This window comes from Drosophila simulans, chromosome 2L (assembly GCF_016746395.2).
Source record: "Drosophila simulans strain w501 chromosome 2L, Prin_Dsim_3.1, whole genome shotgun sequence".
Lineage (NCBI taxonomy): Eukaryota > Metazoa > Arthropoda > Insecta > Diptera > Drosophilidae > Drosophila > Drosophila simulans.
In genome coordinates this window covers 107,166-125,496 of record NC_052520.2, presented here as the reverse complement: position 1 = coordinate 125,496, position 18,331 = coordinate 107,166, and the positions used below count along the sequence as shown (strand labels likewise).

Sequence of the window (18,331 nt, the reverse complement as noted above, 5' to 3'; positions counted from 1 at the left end):
GGGCGGCACTTCCAGATGGGACTGTTTGGGTGGGGCGGAGGATGGGCACTCCTTTTTCTTTTAAAGAACACGAAATGTTTGTACTTCACTTAGCAAACTGTTAAACAGTCAGTTGGCTATTTAAAAAATTAATGCAATAAATTTATTATATTATTATTATTATTATTTATTTTATTTCTGAACCTAATTTTGTCAACAAATAAATTATACCCAGCACGTGAACAATTTATGTTTGGGGCCCGATTGTAAATCTGTAAGCAGGTCATCAGCTTTTGATGGCTGTTGGTCTAATCTTGCCTTCCAAGGTACTTATGCTGGCGATCGTTTACTGCTTTTCGCAAGGGCTGTCGTTATTTTCACGAATTCGCTCCAAATATTCCACACCAACGCATTGGGCTGGTGGGTCTGGTTGCATTCTTATTGACCGGGGTAAGGTTAAGGAGACAAAGAATACACTAATGGGATTTTTGACATCTCGGTAATAAAAATACAGTTTTAACCTGTTTTTGAGAGATTGAGATTGATTTAAAATGTCTTAAAGATTTAATTCTCAGTACCAAATGAAAAAAAACGTTAAGCAGGGTTTCAGAATGCAAAGCAAAAATGTAATCGTAGGTGGGCAGAATTGACTGCGGCTAATGCAGATTCGATATAACCGACTCCACGCTTTTGTAATGCTTTAGTAGTAAAGGCAGCATTCGTGTTGTGTGCATTTGGAAAGCAAATCAAATTGGCCAGAGGCACCCTTAACCCGGATGACTTTCTTCTGCCCATGCTTTAAAACCCATCAAGTTAGGTAGTTCACGAACTTGAACTGGTTGGACCACTGTATGTACAGGAGAGGGTAACGGAGCCATGTAACGCTATTTATTCAAGACCTTGCCTATAGGAGGAAGTAAGAGCCACTGCATATTGAAGGATGTTCTGCCAAGTACCAGTTATACACATCTCTTCCGCATTGCAACGGCCTCGGCGAAACTCAATCCTCCCAAGCTTAGGCAATAAGAGGCCTGCTAGTTCCCCTTTGACAAAACGGCCTTGGGGTAATAAGCTTTTGCTTGCTGAAATTATAAAAGTAGCACCGCTGCGGCTGCAAGGTGTTGTGAAGTACTGCTACAGTTTCAAATCCGGTTTATTCAACTTACAATGCTATTCGCTGTTTCTTAACTTTAAGCTACAAGTGTGACAATATTATTAAATAAGCCACAAAACCGGCTTCGTACAAATCAATTTTTAATAGCTATCGAATATCTCATGACTTTTTGCAAGTATTTCCCTTAAATCAATTAGCAATAGAAAAATAATCAATCATTAAATGAGTATCAACACCAAAACATATCACGTTCTTAGTGTCTGTTGTTAGAAGCTTTAAAAGCCTGCCCAAAGTATGTTTCTTAAAATGTATGTAATAGTTTAGTTAGGTAAGTCTCTGCTGCTGAAAAAATATCTACGACTTGCTTCCAACTAAGGCGTGGCCAGTGGTTCCGGTAATAGTGGCTTGACGGCTGTTCTATTCGCCACCATTTACGCTGCGCTTGATCTGTACAATAAGATTGCTTAAAGCGAAACACCCCTTCTCTTCAGTTCCCACCCCAAACGTTGGTGAACGGGAAGGTCAAGCTACTTGTACCTTTTCTTTGCAGTGAGAAAGACTTCTAGTGTTGTTTTTAAAGACGAAAGACCAAGAAAATAAAATTAGAAGGGCTTAGTAGTTATAAATAACATTAAAGTTAAGTTCAACTATTGAACAATCCGAAATTCTGGATATTGTTTTACCAATTCTGAACTAAAAGCATTAATTGATATTTGTTCAATGTCTGATATGATATTAAAGTAAAGACAAAATATATTTGGCGTTAAGCTTAACCAGTCAATGATATAAGTCCATTCAACTATTTTGATTCGTAGGTGTGAATGCGTACTAGTCCATTTTCGTTAAAATTAAAACATAATTAATTTTATTATCATTAGAAAGGCAAACTGTATGCGCTGTCCAAAAGTGGACTCATTAAAGTCAAAATACTTTCAAAATGCTTAGCTCAAGACACAAATAAGATTGTGCGCAAAGGAATTTCATGACAATCGAACGGATTTTACTTATCATTGAGTTAGAGGCTGGAATAAATTTGACCACAAGTAGCCAATGTGCAATTGTATTAACAAGGGCAAGTCGATTGATGTAGTCTGGCATGTCCCAAACACCTAAGACAAAGATTGCCACGCACCAAAAGTCACCAAGAGAGCTGCGTATGAACATAATATTATTGATGATGAGGTATCCACAGTGTTAACAATTTTCCACTCACTTTACAATTATTAACATTTTTGATTTGTCACTCACTTTATTGGTTAAATTTAAAGCTCCAACATTTCGTAAAACTATATGATTTAATTAAGTGTTTAAAGCCAATGACTTTTTCAATTAACGGAACCATTGTATCTTCCATTTATTAGTCAAGAGTTAAACACAATGCTCCAATACCAAGTATACCGAAAAATGAAGGCTCTGACCGATTCGAATTGCATGTGTAAGCACAGATACGGGTTTACTTGTAGGGTACCCACTTTATCGAAAACATTATAGGCAAGTTTTGAGGGCCAACAATTTGACAATCATTTTCAGTTGAGCTTTTTTCTGACTGAATGAACTTGCAATATCTTTATGCGTGCTAACTATTGACCATATTTTGACAGGTTTTATATACATATAACCGAACAAATATTTTTTTCAGGAAACGGGGTTATTACGCTTTCAGTGTTCCAGTGTTCTTGGTATACCGATAGAAATTTACAAGGCTAATGAAAATATTAAAAAATATCCAACAATTTTTCAATAATGTGGGCGTGGTTTGAGGTTAGAGTGGGTGGGCAACATGACTCAACAAACTTGCGCTGCGTCTATGTCTCTAGAATATGTAGTCTAGCTTTAATAGTTCCTGAGATCTCGACGTTCATACGGACGGACAGAATATATAAAGATAAAGAATATATATACTTTTTATGGACCGAAACGTTTAGTTCAACATACACTTCGTTACATACATTTTAATATAGTAACGTAAATAATTAAATAACTTCCTAAACAAAGCAAAAAATATTCAACGCAACAAAACGCTTCGCCCTCCATTCACAGAAAAAATAGTGTGAAATACAATCCAGCAAAAAATAAATTAATAAATAAAGAATTAGATTAATTCGCATGGCTTGCTCAAACCATCAGCTTGTATCGCCGTTCACCAGAACCCCTTTACTTCAGTTGTTGTTTTACAGCTTTAGCTTGGCTTTGGTTGGCTGCTTTGGCCTAGTTCTTGGTCGTTGCCATGTTTTCAACTCGGTTTTACTTTCAATTCTATGGGTTGAAATTGGCCACTTTGGACTTTAGAGTAAAGCTATATGTTAGGCATAGCAATTGAATTTATCAAGGGCAATTCAGCTGGGTGGTTTTAATACTAAAAGTGATTGAGTGGTCTTCCTTCGATCCCATGCTTGACATGGATTCAAGTCCAAGCCCATGTTGAAGTACTAAGTATTCTTTAATTTAAGCACCGTAATCCACTATACAGCGATCCAGAAACCTGCTGCCAAACGAAAATGTAACGAAAAAGGTAACAACATTTCACAATCGCCTTGGTAAATAGTTTCCCAGCCTTCGTTGGCTAGAGGGTGGATATTGTTGGAGTTTCAGAAAACAATAAACAAAGCCCGCTCCCCACTTGTAGATGGCTTGAAACTAATGGGGAGCTTTGGATGAAATTCTCAGTAATATGATGAAATTGACTAAGAATATGGGTTGGACTACATTTTTCTGATAACTTGTATAAGAAAAACGTAGTAACTCTGCAATGGCACAAGCGTTAACTTTACTCTTACTTTCAAAAGCTTAAGAGATACAAACGACCCCGCGCGGGTGCAGCAATAACTTGAACAGTCTGTTAATGTAAAGTAACAGTCGGGGCCAAGCGTGGCTCAGACCAAGCTTGGCCCAAAAGCCTGACTTCGAAACTTGGTTGGCTGGCTGAGCTTGCCGAGAGTCTCAAGACACTCACTCCGCACAGTCGCGCTGTATAGTTGTTTCGATTAGGACGTGTGGTTCGCTTAAGCGCACGGTAAGCAGAGACACTCGAGGGTCACCCGAACTTGTCAGGCAGTCTAAACTGTTTGCGTTAAGCCACAGTCTATTTTTGGCATTTAATTCCCAATTCATTTGGTAAACGCGTCGAAATAAAGTCCACCTCTGACTGAACATTGCAACCAGCCAAAAATTTAACATTTGTAGAAAGCAGTTTTAACTGCATCTTGCAGTTTAGTCGAAGAGCTCAAGCGTGTGTGTCGGTGGTAAGGTAACTTTGCGTTAAAAAGAAAGTTTTCGCTAAATATATATACAAGCTTCAACAAACAAAATAAAAACGTGCAAGTTTTGTTTTATTTTGTTTCGCATTTTCCTCTACGCGCTACAGACCAGCTCATTCAGAGTTTTCCAATATGGAGGTGCCCGCGATACCGTACGGGAAATCTAAATCAAACACCGATCTTCGATTCGATCTCTTTGCATTTTTGTCTAGCAATCTTTTCCATGGTAACTACAAAACGAACGGCGGTCATTGCAGTCTCACGTGAAAAACTAAAAAACTGAACTAAAAAACGCTTGCCAAAAGGAATGGAGGAAAACTAAGTGTTGTAATCTGTAAACGTGTGTGTTAGCTATGCATCGTCGCGTTGGTTAAAGCCAAACGAAAGCTCGAATAATAGGGGCAGAAACTAAATCTGCTTACAACAATACAAACATGTCCTAACAAAGTGAAGGCACAGCCACAAAGCCGCAGTCGCGGTATAAGCAAGACACACCATTAAGAAAATTGTAACACAAGGCTCAAAAAATCTAAATTGAAAAATTGCGACACTGCCTTCTTAGTTATTTAGCAATTGTATTCAACAAAACAGAGGTTTTCTCAACGGTAACTGCCACCGTCATTGGTGCGGTGGCTGCTGCTGCTGCTCCCCACGTCCCGCGCTGCCAACCTCTTTTTTAATCCGAGCTTGGCTATTGGTATTTTAAATTCTGTGAACTAACCCCAAAACGAAACTGAACCAACCACATCAAGAAAATTTACAGTTACAGTTACGACGACGCGCCATACCTGCAATATGAAGTATTCAACAAGTCGACTAAACATTCTGTGCCTGCTGGGATTGTGCCTACTGCTTTTTAAAACAGGTGAGTAATGCCCACTTGAGTGAAGAACACTCTGCGTGAAATACAAATGGAGGCAAAAACTTAAAAGAGCATGTGTTCGAGCAAAGGGCTTAAACACTCTACCCACTAGTCCTAGAAGAGTTAGTACTTAACCAGACCTTAAGACAACCAGAGGGAATTTAACACCAACATTATTTTGCCGTTAATTCGCTCATTACAATTGGAACGACGGAATTATTCGAGTTAGGTAGTTTCCTAGTTAATGCAGTCGAAATTTAGTAAAATTTGATTGATATGATTGATATATCGTTTTTTTAAAAATGAAAAAACCAGAAAAAAAAGTTTTTACAGAACTATGAGTTTTTTTTCCTGAATCATATTCTAAACTTCGTGATGGAAATATTATGTTCCGCAAATAAAGGCAAACTTGTTTTGAACTCTGTTCCGGCTGTCTTGTACGATCTCACAATAGTCTAATGTCAAATTCAATCACCGTTAAAGAAGTCAAGCCACCAGCTGTTAGGCACTTGTGTTGAGCTCTATTGTGGGTACTCCGGCTAAGAGCTAAACGAGTTTCTTAACATGTCCAAAAATGTATATATACTTGAGACTTATAGCTGCGAAATGTGATAAAATAAATAAGAAGTAAGAGTATATACATTAGGGGATATCTAATTAGGTATGTATGTAGGTAAATACATAGTCTGATCAACTGCTCTATTTACCAGCGAACAATAACATAATCAAACATTTCGACCATAACAAGCTTTACCGTGTCCAACTATTGGTCACTTGGGCTGTCTACTCACCATACTGCTCGGTAATGGTAATGGAATTATGTAAGTTATGCCAATCAGCCAGCAGCCAACCAAGCAGCTTATGACACAGATATTAATTGCATACAGCTCGCTGACTCGATTGAATAGGTTCACTAAGTGAGTGAGTGTATAGGTGTAACCGAGCAAATTGTGGCTATAATAACTGTTGATAATTTTTAAAACAGTTTGCTTAATTGTTCATACATTTGTTATGAATGATAATATATGCAAAATTTGAGAAAAGAAAATGGGAACTATAAAAATTGCTTAGATAACGTGTTAGGGATTGACACTATAAAAATTTTAAAAATAGCATTAGACGGCTAAATTGTTTTGAGATACATTTTGTGTATTACTTTGTGACCGTAAAAAGTGCATATCTTCTTCATTTCTCATTAGTTTTAAGAGCGAACTTGAAGTAGTCAAGTCCGCCTGTCCGTCCGTCCATTTTTAAACAATTTACAAGCTATCTGCTATACCGGCTCGGTCGTTGATACTTACCAAGAATATACATACATATATACATACAGCTGCGGTTAAAATAATAACACTTCTGCAGGTTCATGTCATATATGGGCACAATTGTGCACTTCACAGCGTTGCAATTTCTGACTTAAGTGAATGTACCCTCCGCAAGGGTATGAAGAGGGTATGTTGCATGACTTGGTTTAGGCATAGTGGCAACACTTTCCATTTTGATGAACTTTCTCAATGTTTTGAGTGGAGTGTTTTTTAAACCACAGAAATATACATTTGGGTAAAACCTTAGATATGCCGCCATGGAAATATTTTCATGCGTAATTGCTAGGAAATTTTCACCGTAAGTGTTAAAACATTTGATGTGCTACTGGTTTAATGCGAAAGTCCATGGCTGAAAGAAAAAGGTCTGAGGCGGACGAGGCCAATGGTGAAAGTTGAACATTTGCAAGAACATTTGTTTAAGCGCGTGTTTAATGAATAGTATAACAAAGGGGATCCAATCATAATTCAGTTTCAATGCCAGTTAGACCATTAATATGGTGGTCAGGCCTCGGCCTAATCATTTCGTCTCTTTTTTACCGTAGGCAGTGTCAATGCTTACCGTGCGAAAGTTGTGGCGCACGCGGAAGATCGTCATTAAATTACTTCGCTAGGTCTTTGACTGTAACCTGAACACTTTATACGAGCATGTACGAGCACTGGCATGGCGCAACTTTGTTTTGCATGCACACAGTGCACTTTCGCTTTCAAGCAGTATTCCAGCGAGTCTGAGGCAAGCTTGAATAAATTTGCACACAGCAATGGTAATCCCTGGATTTCGCAAGGCTCCAGATAATTTGCGTTGAATTGGACGACGAAACTGTTGTCGGCACAGTACGAGGAGTACCAATAGACAACCGAACGGCAAACACCCAACTTCTCTTAACTTCTGCGCTTGCCCTTACAAGCTTGTTGTTTACGGCGTTACTCACCTTGAAATGCATACGCATTACAGTTGAAAATTATTTTTGCTACGAAATGGGCAATCTATTAAAACATTGCGTTAAGCCGACGACGTCCATATCCGTAGCCCATGTAAATAGAGCTCTTGACGTCGCTATGCACCGTATCGTGAAATTAAATGGGGCCCGACGCAGCCGCTCCACTTAACCCTCTTACACCAATCCTGTTACGGCAAGGTAACTCTCTTTTTTCACGGCAAAAAGCCGCTGAAATCTTTCATTTTGTATTGACGGCCGACTAGCCATGCCCGTTCGTCTATTTCTACGCAAACTGATCTCACAGTTTTAATGCTATGTGCTGCATAAACCTTTTTTTGATCATACAATTTTTCTTATTCGATTATTTTAAATATAATTACTGCAAGGGTTTATAAGATTCGGCTTGTTAAAGCTAGCTTCCAATGTCCATAATTTCTATTAAGATTCAAGATTTTACTGATACTTGAAGGATTTTCTAACACACATTTTTCCTTAGCCCATACCTCGCTCTTTTTTTACAGAAGTTAATTGTGATTGTTTTGCTTGGCAATCGATGGTCCGGCACAAGGTTTGCTTATGTCAGTTGTGGCTTTTTCGTCTCCTTTGTGGGTATAAACTGGATTTAGCAGATGTTGAATGCATCGACCTTGACGCGATTGCCGTTGGGATTCCGTTTTTGTTGTTGTGTTTTGTGTTTGTTTCGTAGACCACTGCTTGGTAAATTTAAGTCGAATTGAGGCTAAAGGCTCTCAAGGGCAAACTGCAGCAAGTCAGCTGCTTTCCTCTGTAAAGCACTCGGAAACGCAACTTTTTCATTTATCATATATTTTACGGCACCGCGAAATGCTATGCTGTTCACCTTTCACTTTCACCAGTGCTCGCTTTAATAACGGTTGTCGGCCTCATAGTGACAAAATGTTGGCCGCCACGATACGATTATGTGAGCCAATCGATTAGCAGTGCCCTGTGATTGCATAATCGCACTCATCTGTTTCGTTAGAGCATCATTAAGTGCTTGGTTTAAACGTAATACTTTGCAGGCTGCCGTCAGGTATTCGACTACCATAAGAACAGTGCATTTTAAACTCGTTCTCTCATTGTGTGAATAATTGTAAGGGTATAATGGTTAACCACAAAAAGCAATACTTGCCAGGTATTTACAATTTGTGTTGATTTTTTCTCTTTACTTTCGGGTACCACGGCTCAATGCACTGCTTTTAGGAAACTCGCCACACTACCAATTAAATTTTTTATTGTCACTTAGCAGCCTCTTAAATAAAGCAACCGGTTGTACATATATAAATTGAATAGTTTGATGACATTATTTGGAAAAGTTTGCTATTTGATTTCTAGTAAAATTCAAGGCGTTGTGGTTAATAGATATTCGCCTTTTTTTGTTAAAGTTGACTTATAATAGTTCTTTGTGACTTCTAAATTTCAACTAACGCTTATAGGAAGCGTTTTACCAGTTACACAGAACCTGGGAAACTTATACTAAATCAAGTCCTTATTTTTTAAGGAATAATTAAATCAGCTTCAACTGTCTTACTCGTGACAGCTTCAATTGTTTTATAAAAAGTTGACATTTAAGCCACAATCGGCTAATTTGCATGGTCACGCTGCCTTCACCTATGAGTTGCTGCACTCGATGTTGCTCAGGGTGTGGTCCAGTTAGCCCCATTTAGCGTGAGAAAATTGTAGAGTCTTAATTAAAACTAATCCAAATGAGTTTATAAAATATAAGCCGGACTAAAAATTATATATCTGTAGAATCATTTTAAAATTTATTAAATAAGAACAAGAGATAACGCAATAATCAAGATCTTTAAGTTTCTTCTTATACTCTACGAGCAGTAGGTATAAAAATAACAAATATGTAAAATAAAAAATAAATTTTAAATATGTGTTCGTTTGTATATTGAATCTATATCAGAAATATAAGGCGATCATCCGGCTGCCAGTGCATAGCAATGTCTCAACTGTTACTACACGAAAATGCCATAACTTTATTATAGCCCTGCCCAAAGGCGTCGCATAAATAGCGAAGCGACATCGCGTAGGACTTGCTAACAATGTACTTCATTCCCAGCTATTTTTTTCCATGCACGACAGGCGATGCGGATTGGAAACTATGTGCTGCGTACAGCCCTGCCTTGTATTTTATGAGATGTTTTTGGTCTGATTGCATGCGAGCAATATTTCTTCGGGGTCTGAAATGACAGCGTTATGTCCTGGTGCTCTACAGTGAGCTCGACAGGCATAATTTATTTATGTGACACCGATAACCAATTTATACACTTTTTCTATACTTAATGACTAACAAGGAGATGTTTCGGCTGATGTGGGTTATTTTTCAACCTGCATTTTATAAGAATTTTTATTCCTGTAGTCCATTTTCTGTTTATCAGCCTATTTGCTACCCAAGAGGTTGTGCCTGCTAGTTTTTAGTGAATAATGAAAACGAATAAGCCTTGAATTTTTTGTCTGATCATAACACAGAAACGATTAAACCTTTTACAAAGCCGTATAGCCAGGTACCGAATATTTAATTCGCATAATTTATCGAGAGTTTAAGTTTTTAAGCTGGTGGATCGAATCAATCGAGAAAACCGGATAGAAATATCCCATAATTTAAGTATACGATACCTAGAAGAACTGACGTCGGATCATCAAAAATTCCCAATAGAGGCGGCAGGTGATGTGTACAATTGAAACAAAGTAAACGGTTCCTCAAAACGAAAGATTTACATTCGTCATTTGAGCAGCACTTGTCTTGGCCTATACGTAACTGTAAGCTCCAGACTCAGATTTACAACTATTATCTGCGTTCGGTTAGCTTAAATATTTGTTATTATATTTTATATAAGTAAATCTTAAACTTTATTTGTAATTTCCTCAACATGTTCGTGTTAATTTTTCTTTTTCGTTTCGATTATCTGTGGCCTCTTGGACTCTTGCTTATATCGTGTTTGTATTGCCAATAAGACATTGATTAAAAGCAGTTAATTAAGCAAAACAGCCAGAAAGCGAACGATCGCAGACTGAACTGCCTCACAACACACAGTAAATATAAACATCACTTATATTGAATTCTTAGGCTATCACGGTCTTCGTGTCTTGTCCGAGTAGTCTTCTTGTAAACAAATAAAAATAACAATATATATTGTTTTACTGCAACTTCTAAGAGTTTTCGAAATTGTAAAACCATAGCAGTTAAGCAAATTATACTTTCCTCCTCAGTGTCATGGCCACTAACATTTACTACCTCGTAACAGTACCATCGCTAACCATTCACGAGATGCTGTTAAAATGCCACTTTATTGCTTCTCCTGTTTTCGCTTTTCAATATGTGTTCGCTTTTCGTGCATATTTGTTGCTATTGATTGATGCAGCTTTTACTGATTACTTTTACCTTCCAAACTTGGCGCATCGGTTCAAGTTCAACGACAGAGAGGACAAGGTGGCGACTCTGTCGGGAGGTTGCCGAGACACATAATAACACAACACATTTTGATGACATCACCGAAGTTAAGACACGTGGCACGTCTTTTATTCGCTTTCAGTTTCTCTTAACTGGTCGGATTAATATATTTAATATATTTATATATATTTAATATATTTATTTATTTATAGTACATAGAGACTGTTCGGACTCTGTGGCATATGCTGCTGCACAAGCTCTGCGCAAGCTGAGACAAGTGTTCTGCTCATTGCCATATTTAGCGTTAAATGAAGACCTAACCTTGGCATCGTTTCGTCACAAAAAAGAACCAAAACATAGATAGAATCGAGAACAATCACCAAAGAAAACATGAAACTATAAATTTATAATCACGACCTGAATGGGGGATACGTTTCCTTTTACTAACTCAAGCGCATACACATATTAACTAGCAAGGGTGCGTGCAGCAAAGGTGAGCAAAAAATGGCATTTAGACAAAATGTTGCGCATGTCTCTTGTCTTGCTTGAAAACTCCAATGCAGCTGCAGCTGGCTGTGAACTGTTTTACCGACATTGTGGGGACCTGGTTTTAAATGGTTCACATTAATTGTAAACAACAAGCCAGTTATATAAAGTTCGCCAGAGCCGGCACACCCTCTTCTCACTTAGCATCGGAGCATACACGTTGAGCTAGAACTGAATGCACAGCCACGCAAAAAATAGATTATAGCTATGTCTCAACTCAGCATCTTAGAAGCTTGTGGACGTTAGCTTGATCTATATACCCTTGGCAGTAACTATATATAAACGGAACTGGTGTTTATCGAATAAAAACAACAATTTATAATAAAAAACAATGAATGTGAAGAATTTAATTCTGTTTCTAATATTTAACTTTATTCTACGGCAAATAAGCAACCTGCGATTTAAAGAAGACCATTTATAAAGTTTTATGCAGAAAGCTTTAAAACTGAGAGCGCCCTTTGCGTATAAACGGATTGACTGACTGCCGGATATACATACATATGTTATCGGATTGAAATCTATATTGCCTCTACGTTATTGTGATTAAAACAATAATCGAAGACAGATTTATAAATAAAGAAATAGTAAAAATAATGTAAAAAAAATCCAATCTGCTGAACCCAATTATTTTCAGCTCCATTTGACTTTATAACCAACACAGCATTTGCCATAATTCTTTTTTACTATTATAATTGTTTGCGTTGTCTATAAAAGCGCATTTTCATTGTTTTGTTCGGCTAAGCCCAGACCAGACGCCGACGCAGGTCTACATAGAAACCATAATTGCTATAGCCTTTTATTCATAAGCTGCACATAGGCGGTTGTTAAGTTCTCTTGCGCAACAAGCAGTCGCGAAGCTGCCATTTATAGACCGCAGCAGCTGGCAGACACGCCAGGGCGTTAAGTGACCCTGAATTAGTTTCTGGTCCGACTTTTAAGCAGTGATGTAGTAATGTAACTGTGGCTTTACGTTCTAGACAATGTATCGCAATACAGAATGCGTCTTAATCGTTATTGCGATGCAAAACTATTTAAATGCTACACATCTTTGAAGTTATCCGAATTTCGATATGTTGTTAGTGCAAAAGTTTAAAAGTTTTGTATGTTCTTTTGTACTGAGCCCAAAAGTTTGTAACATTTGAGACACACCCAAAATTTTTCTTCGACCAGACCAACACATAAGCCGACACGACGTTCACTTTTAGATTGTAATCCCAAGTCACCAAGTCAAAAATGCTATCATTGCATTTGTATTTGGCATAAGCAATAGCTGTCCCTGGGTTTTGTTGCTATAATTTTTATTTGATCTGAAACTAAAATTAAATCTGTGTATTGATATTTGTGGGGCTTCAATAATCGATCGTATATAGCAACTAATTTTCGTTAGCAAAGCGTCTTGGCGTCCAAGGAGCCAGCATGGGATGGGCTGGTGTGGCGGGTGTGACGAATTCATTGTATTCCACAACGGTGGACTTCGTGTTGTGGCCTTTTCTAATTTTTAATTTATACATATAAATCAAAAAATGTGGGGCTAGGAAAATTCAGAAGATTGGCGGGTATCTGACAGACGAAGAAGTCGACTATAGCGTTCATTTTATTTAAATTTTGAATGCATAAAAACAATTGTATTTCTCAAAAAAGCAAATAGAGTTTTCCATCAGTAACACCGCTGCCAAACAATGCGCCTGCTATATACGCCCTACACCAAAGGCGAGGAGTTCCCAGGTATAAACTCTGTGCTGCGGACCGAGTATGCGACTGTGCGAATTTGATATTGTAATTCATTTTTAACCGATTACTTATACCCGTGAACTGCGGTCCGGGAATGTTAATAACAAACTTTGATATCGCTCAGAAAGATTTCTGGCCACGAAAATATATCTGAGTAGATCGCAGTACATGTCATGTGTTTTTCGGTAGCCCAATATTCACTTCCAATTTTATGGTGGACACATACTGGCTAATCCTTAGCAGAGCGCTGCCCTAGTAAATACGCTCGGAATTGAATTTTGTGTTTCAATTGTGTTTGTAAAATTCGACTTAAATATTTTTCAATGCGGATGATTTAATGTCTAGACGAACAGGCGCAACCGCCCTTTTCATATTAATCTCGTGCAGAAAAAACCGTGGGTGCAGTGGGTGTTTTCCGGGTGCACTGAATTACAAATAGGTAATGGCGATTAAAAATGTATTAGGAGGAATTATTCACTTTCAGTGCATCTCGACTGCCGAAAAGCCATTGGTAGATTAATCCATCACACCAATGCCAGTGTGAAAATAAGAGCACAGCCGACAAAGGCAGCTGTAGCAATGTAAAATTTGGCATCGTCCTCTCATTTCAATTGTTTGAAAACTAAAAATGCATATTAGCTATAAAATTTTTTTTTTAATTGCTTGTGAAAAGCGGAAGCGTCAAACAATAAGCGGAAATCGAAGTCCCATCTGAAAAGCTGAAACTGAACTGACTGCCTTGGGTTCAAGAAGCTCGCCAAGGTTCAGGCTGTTACCAGGGGTTTAACTACTTCAGAATATAATAAGAACGCCTCATTCTTATGACATTGCACGTAAGTTGTTATTACTTTACAAAACTCAGCTTTATGATGTTGTTTTTGGGCAAAATAAAAAAAAACAATAATCGATACGATCTATCCACAAAAATGTCAAATTTAATATGTAGATATATTAGTAAATATATTTGACTGCTGGTACCTTTGATTATGTCTAAGCAAGCAATGTAAAAAGTGGACGATTGCCTACAACTATGTACATATTTCCGGCACCATCGAGTATTTTCGCTGTAAACGACCTGTCTGTGGCTTGGCTTAGTGGTTTAAGCAGGCCTGGTCATTGTTGCAGTTTAAAGTTGCCCTGGTGCTTATCAAATTCATTTAAATTAAAAGAGAAAGGAAAATGGTTATTGCCACAACGGTCTTAAGACCGTATGACTCTATGTCAGTCGTAAATTGGTAAACACTGTTTGGAGCCCATCTGATATACATACATACATATGTACTTGGTACCTTGACCTGCGAAGAAGTTAAACGAACCGTTATCCGCTGGAGCATGCATTCATATACCCGCAGTGCTGCACCGCAAATGCAAGTACAACGCCGCATATGTATATACATAAATTAAAAAGGATGTAAGTCTTTTTCAGTGTTGACTACTTTTCGGTTGGATGTTTCGCCAAAAATGTATGGTTACTTGACTTTGCTATTTGTTGTAACCCTTTTATAATTTTGGCTTTCTTTTTTGCTGAATGTACTGAATGGGCCGGACCTCTTCACAGGCATGGGTTTGGAGTTGAGGTTGGCTGGAACAAGATATGGAACAAGATAGTCCTCATTCAAATGGAATGGCAAATCGGTACTTTAATGTCATTACCCAATTTATAATTATTTAACACTTTTAATACTGCCGTTATGTAGCACTTAATGCGACGACCATGCAGTTGCAGTATTTCGCCCTCGAAGCGTTTTACATAAAAATTGGATTCCAATTTATGGAGCAATTCCAGCTTTGCCGTTGGACTTGTTATCCGAGTTTCTATTCCCAGTCCGGAGTTGCACCCAATCCGTTCTCTACATAGATTCGATACAGTCACTGCTCGGAAACTTATTTTGTAGTCTGCGCTCCGTCTCCAGTATGGATTGTTGTTGGTTAGCTATTATAGAGCACACTAGATATGGCAGCCTTATTGCCAATGCGACACACGAACCGCGGACATTGCATAGCACATAAATCGCAGTTGCAGTTAAACGAAGCGAAAGTGATCAAATTTAAAGAGGGCGTGGTGAGGCTAGCACCACAATGTAGCGTTGTCGCTGTCGTTGCAGTCGGTCTAGCTACGGCCTCTAGCAAAAAGATCTCAGATACTTACACACACAGTGGAGCAAGCACGAATGTCTCGTTCACCAGCGAGTTGTGTATCTGATGGTTATGCAACATTCTCTGTTTGACCCACTTTCGGTCCGTTTACTTGAGGTCTTTGTCGCCAATGCTGGCCTGCATTCACTTTCGGGCAACTCAAATGCAAACTATGGCCAGAAATAATTTTGTAATCCTTAGAACAGCCAATTGTTCGATTAGCCATCTTTCGCACTTGAGGTTTAGAGGAAAATGGAAAGCTCTTACGATTACTATATATCGAAAAAATTTTGAAAGTTAGCTACCAATTAACATTTTGAAAAGTTGCCCAGTTGATAATAACATGTGCCACAAGAGTCATATTGCCAGTCATAACGAGTGCACATACTGGTCGGCTTGCTGCACTCAACTACATCTATGCTGCGTGCCAGCAAAGTCTTTTTTTTTTTTGCGTGTCTGCTTGCTGACATGGTACAGGTGGCCGTTGCATATGACTAAGTCTATAAAAAAAAACCAGCCGTAACACAGTATTTTGCGAATTCACCCCCTTTTTGGCATTAATCCTTTTGGAAGCGGTTAGTACCCACAGGTAGAAAGAACGATGAAATTCTCCTATCTAGCTTAAGTTATCTAAATATCAATATGCAAAGTCAGGCGTCAAAACTAGGCTCACAATGACAGTTTCTAATACGTAGACAATAATTCAAATTACCCACACAAATGTCCTACTACCGGGCCGCTCTCTGTTCACTTCACAACAAATAAACTTAGCTATGTTTGAAGTATGTATATACGTATAACTCCCGACACAGCTTTTTACTTGGACTGAAAACTGGAGCATTCTCCCCCAAAAAATTGTTGGGAGGTAAACTAAGCCACTGCTGAGATACAGTAGAAAGTATATTTTCGATTGTTCGAGTATGAGTGGCAACATAAGCCCAGGCGATTGGCTAGTTGCATAACAGTCAAAAAGCGCTTCATGCCGGAGTCTCGCTTAGTATTTGAATGTTGCCCACAGCTACGAAAATAAAAGTACTCGGGCAAGAGGCGTGGGGCAAGAGAAAGAGGTGGATATTTCCTGTTTTGTTTCTCTTTAGGCACACTGCTGCTATTCACTTTTATTTATTACTATCTAAGACAACTCAAGCCTCCTATATCAGCGATTTTACTGCAATGAAAAGTCAAAATTGGGTTATTTTGGCGGCACCAATGATTTCTTTATATTTGTTTATAGATTTTAAACCATTTACATTTGCGAACCCTTATCCTTTTGCTCGGGCTTGTAGGTTTGACCCCAGCAGAATAAGGCATGAATGACATTATAAACCGGAAACACAATAATAAAATGCTGATCAGTACGGAAAGGAAAATATTGTGTTTGTGGTCATATGGGTTATGTTTCATAATCAAAGTAATGTCGGAATGCAACAAGCAATTGAATTGATCGCCTTTGGCACTGAGTGATTTATATTTCTATCTGGTCAGTGTGTTGAGCGTGCGTTTAATATTTAACCAGACCCAATGAAATGGAAGACTGCAACAACATGCTACGTGTAATTAAAAGTTCAAACGCGTAACACGAAAAAGGGAAATTGAGGCTTTTATGAAGGCAGCGACTATATTGCTGAATATAACAAAGACCGTTATTAAGGTTTCAACATTCATACTGACCTATACTAATATTATTAGCCAACTTATAAGTAATTAGAAGTGAAAGAAATATAATATTGAAAAGACTTCCAACTAAATCCACGTAACTTAATTGAACAGATTTATTTAAAGGCTTAATGTTATTTGACCTAACTGCCTCCTTACCAACTGCAGTGTTGACCAATAGCTCATTCGGGATGACATAAATAAGATCCATTTGACGCTGCCAAACGAGGTGGCAATTAGTGCAATGGTTCGCGCCATTTATCTAAATTTGGCCAAGCTATTGGCGGTTACCAATTTAATGGCTTTAGAGGCGATGTTGAAATGCAACTTTTTCAAGCCATCTTATTTCGTACTATTTTGGGCCAGGCAGCAGTGGCACATCTAAGTCGCACCGGGTATCATCACTTAGTAAGAAATTGAAGAAATGGTGTTTTACATATACTAGCGCCTTGCGCACGACAAAGTAAAATCAACGAAAGCTATCCCGCGGTGTACTGTGTATTTTTCTGTTTTAGTGTTGCTTTCGACTGACATGAACGTCAAGTTCATCTTCAAGCCACGTTTATGGCTTGTTTTTCGCGTATATATACATAGGATAGCATACAAAAAGGCCAAGCTTAACAATGGCCGGAATGGTCAGGCTTTCGATTCTGTGATAATTGCTCGGTGCGCGGTACGGTAAGGAAAAAAATGTGATCACATGAGCTATCTTTCTCTATTATCTGAAGGTGAGAATTTCCAGCACAAGTTATTTTCTCTAGTCCTAGATACACCAATAAAGTAATAAATATTAAGCGAACACAAGCAACAAATGCCAAGCAAAACCAGTCAAGATTGTGGTCGAATTACTGCGAGTTGCGTCACAACAGAGCTTTCATGCCTCGCTTCGACTTAAGACTAAGCTTTTGATCTGGCTTCAAAGTACAATACGAAGCGTACAAAGTCTTATTGTTCAGTGGAGCAGAATGTCTGATTGCGTAGCATTAGTAGCGACAGCGCCACAGGCCCAATAGCAAATGGGAGCTACATTATACAAGTGTCATCCATGCTGTTGGCAGGTCTAGAGCTCTTGCATGGTCAGTTACCATTGGCACGTGATTGGATTTTTATATCTACCTCCGACGTACATATTTATGTTAATGTTAAAGGATTTGTCAATGTAGCAGACTGTAGCAAATATTCACATCAGGGCAGAGGTCTAGAGGGAGATGCATGCTTGATGAATTTTCGAAGCATGGTAACCCAGTTGTAGATTAAACTAAATGGCTCCTTGGAGCCTTGACACTATCTCGCGAAAAATCATATATTCTGTCCCTCAGGATCCATTTATTTCATCGATATAAATTTATTTTACCTACTTCTTATCCAA

At 38.3% G+C, this 18,331-nt stretch overlaps 1 protein-coding gene and 1 long non-coding RNA gene across 19 annotated transcripts in view; both read left to right on the top strand.

Moving 5' to 3' along the window:
• Positions 1–192: 192 nt before the first annotated feature.
• The window catches only part of LOC6730395 (mucin-5AC), a 34,258-nt gene continuing 16,119 nt past the window's right edge, over positions 193–18,331 (top strand). For 2 of the 18 annotated variants that reach the window (XM_016179273.3, XM_039291178.2), the window contains exons 1-2: positions 3,109–4,106; positions 5,114–5,215. In XM_016179273.3, the coding sequence (XP_016022840.1) occupies positions 5,146–5,215 (70 nt within the window). In that variant the 5' untranslated portion in view covers positions 3,109–4,106; positions 5,114–5,145. Of the gene's footprint in view, positions 4,107–5,113; positions 5,216–18,331 lie in introns of all 18 variants that reach the window. The other 16 variants (XM_016179279.3, XM_039291184.2, XM_016179284.3 and 13 more) reach the window with 14 other exon arrangements.
• Positions 10,174–17,058, top strand: LOC120284250. The gene is made up of 2 exons (XR_005543472.1): positions 10,174–11,048; positions 11,106–17,058. It is a non-coding gene; the product is annotated as an uncharacterized LOC120284250 (long non-coding RNA).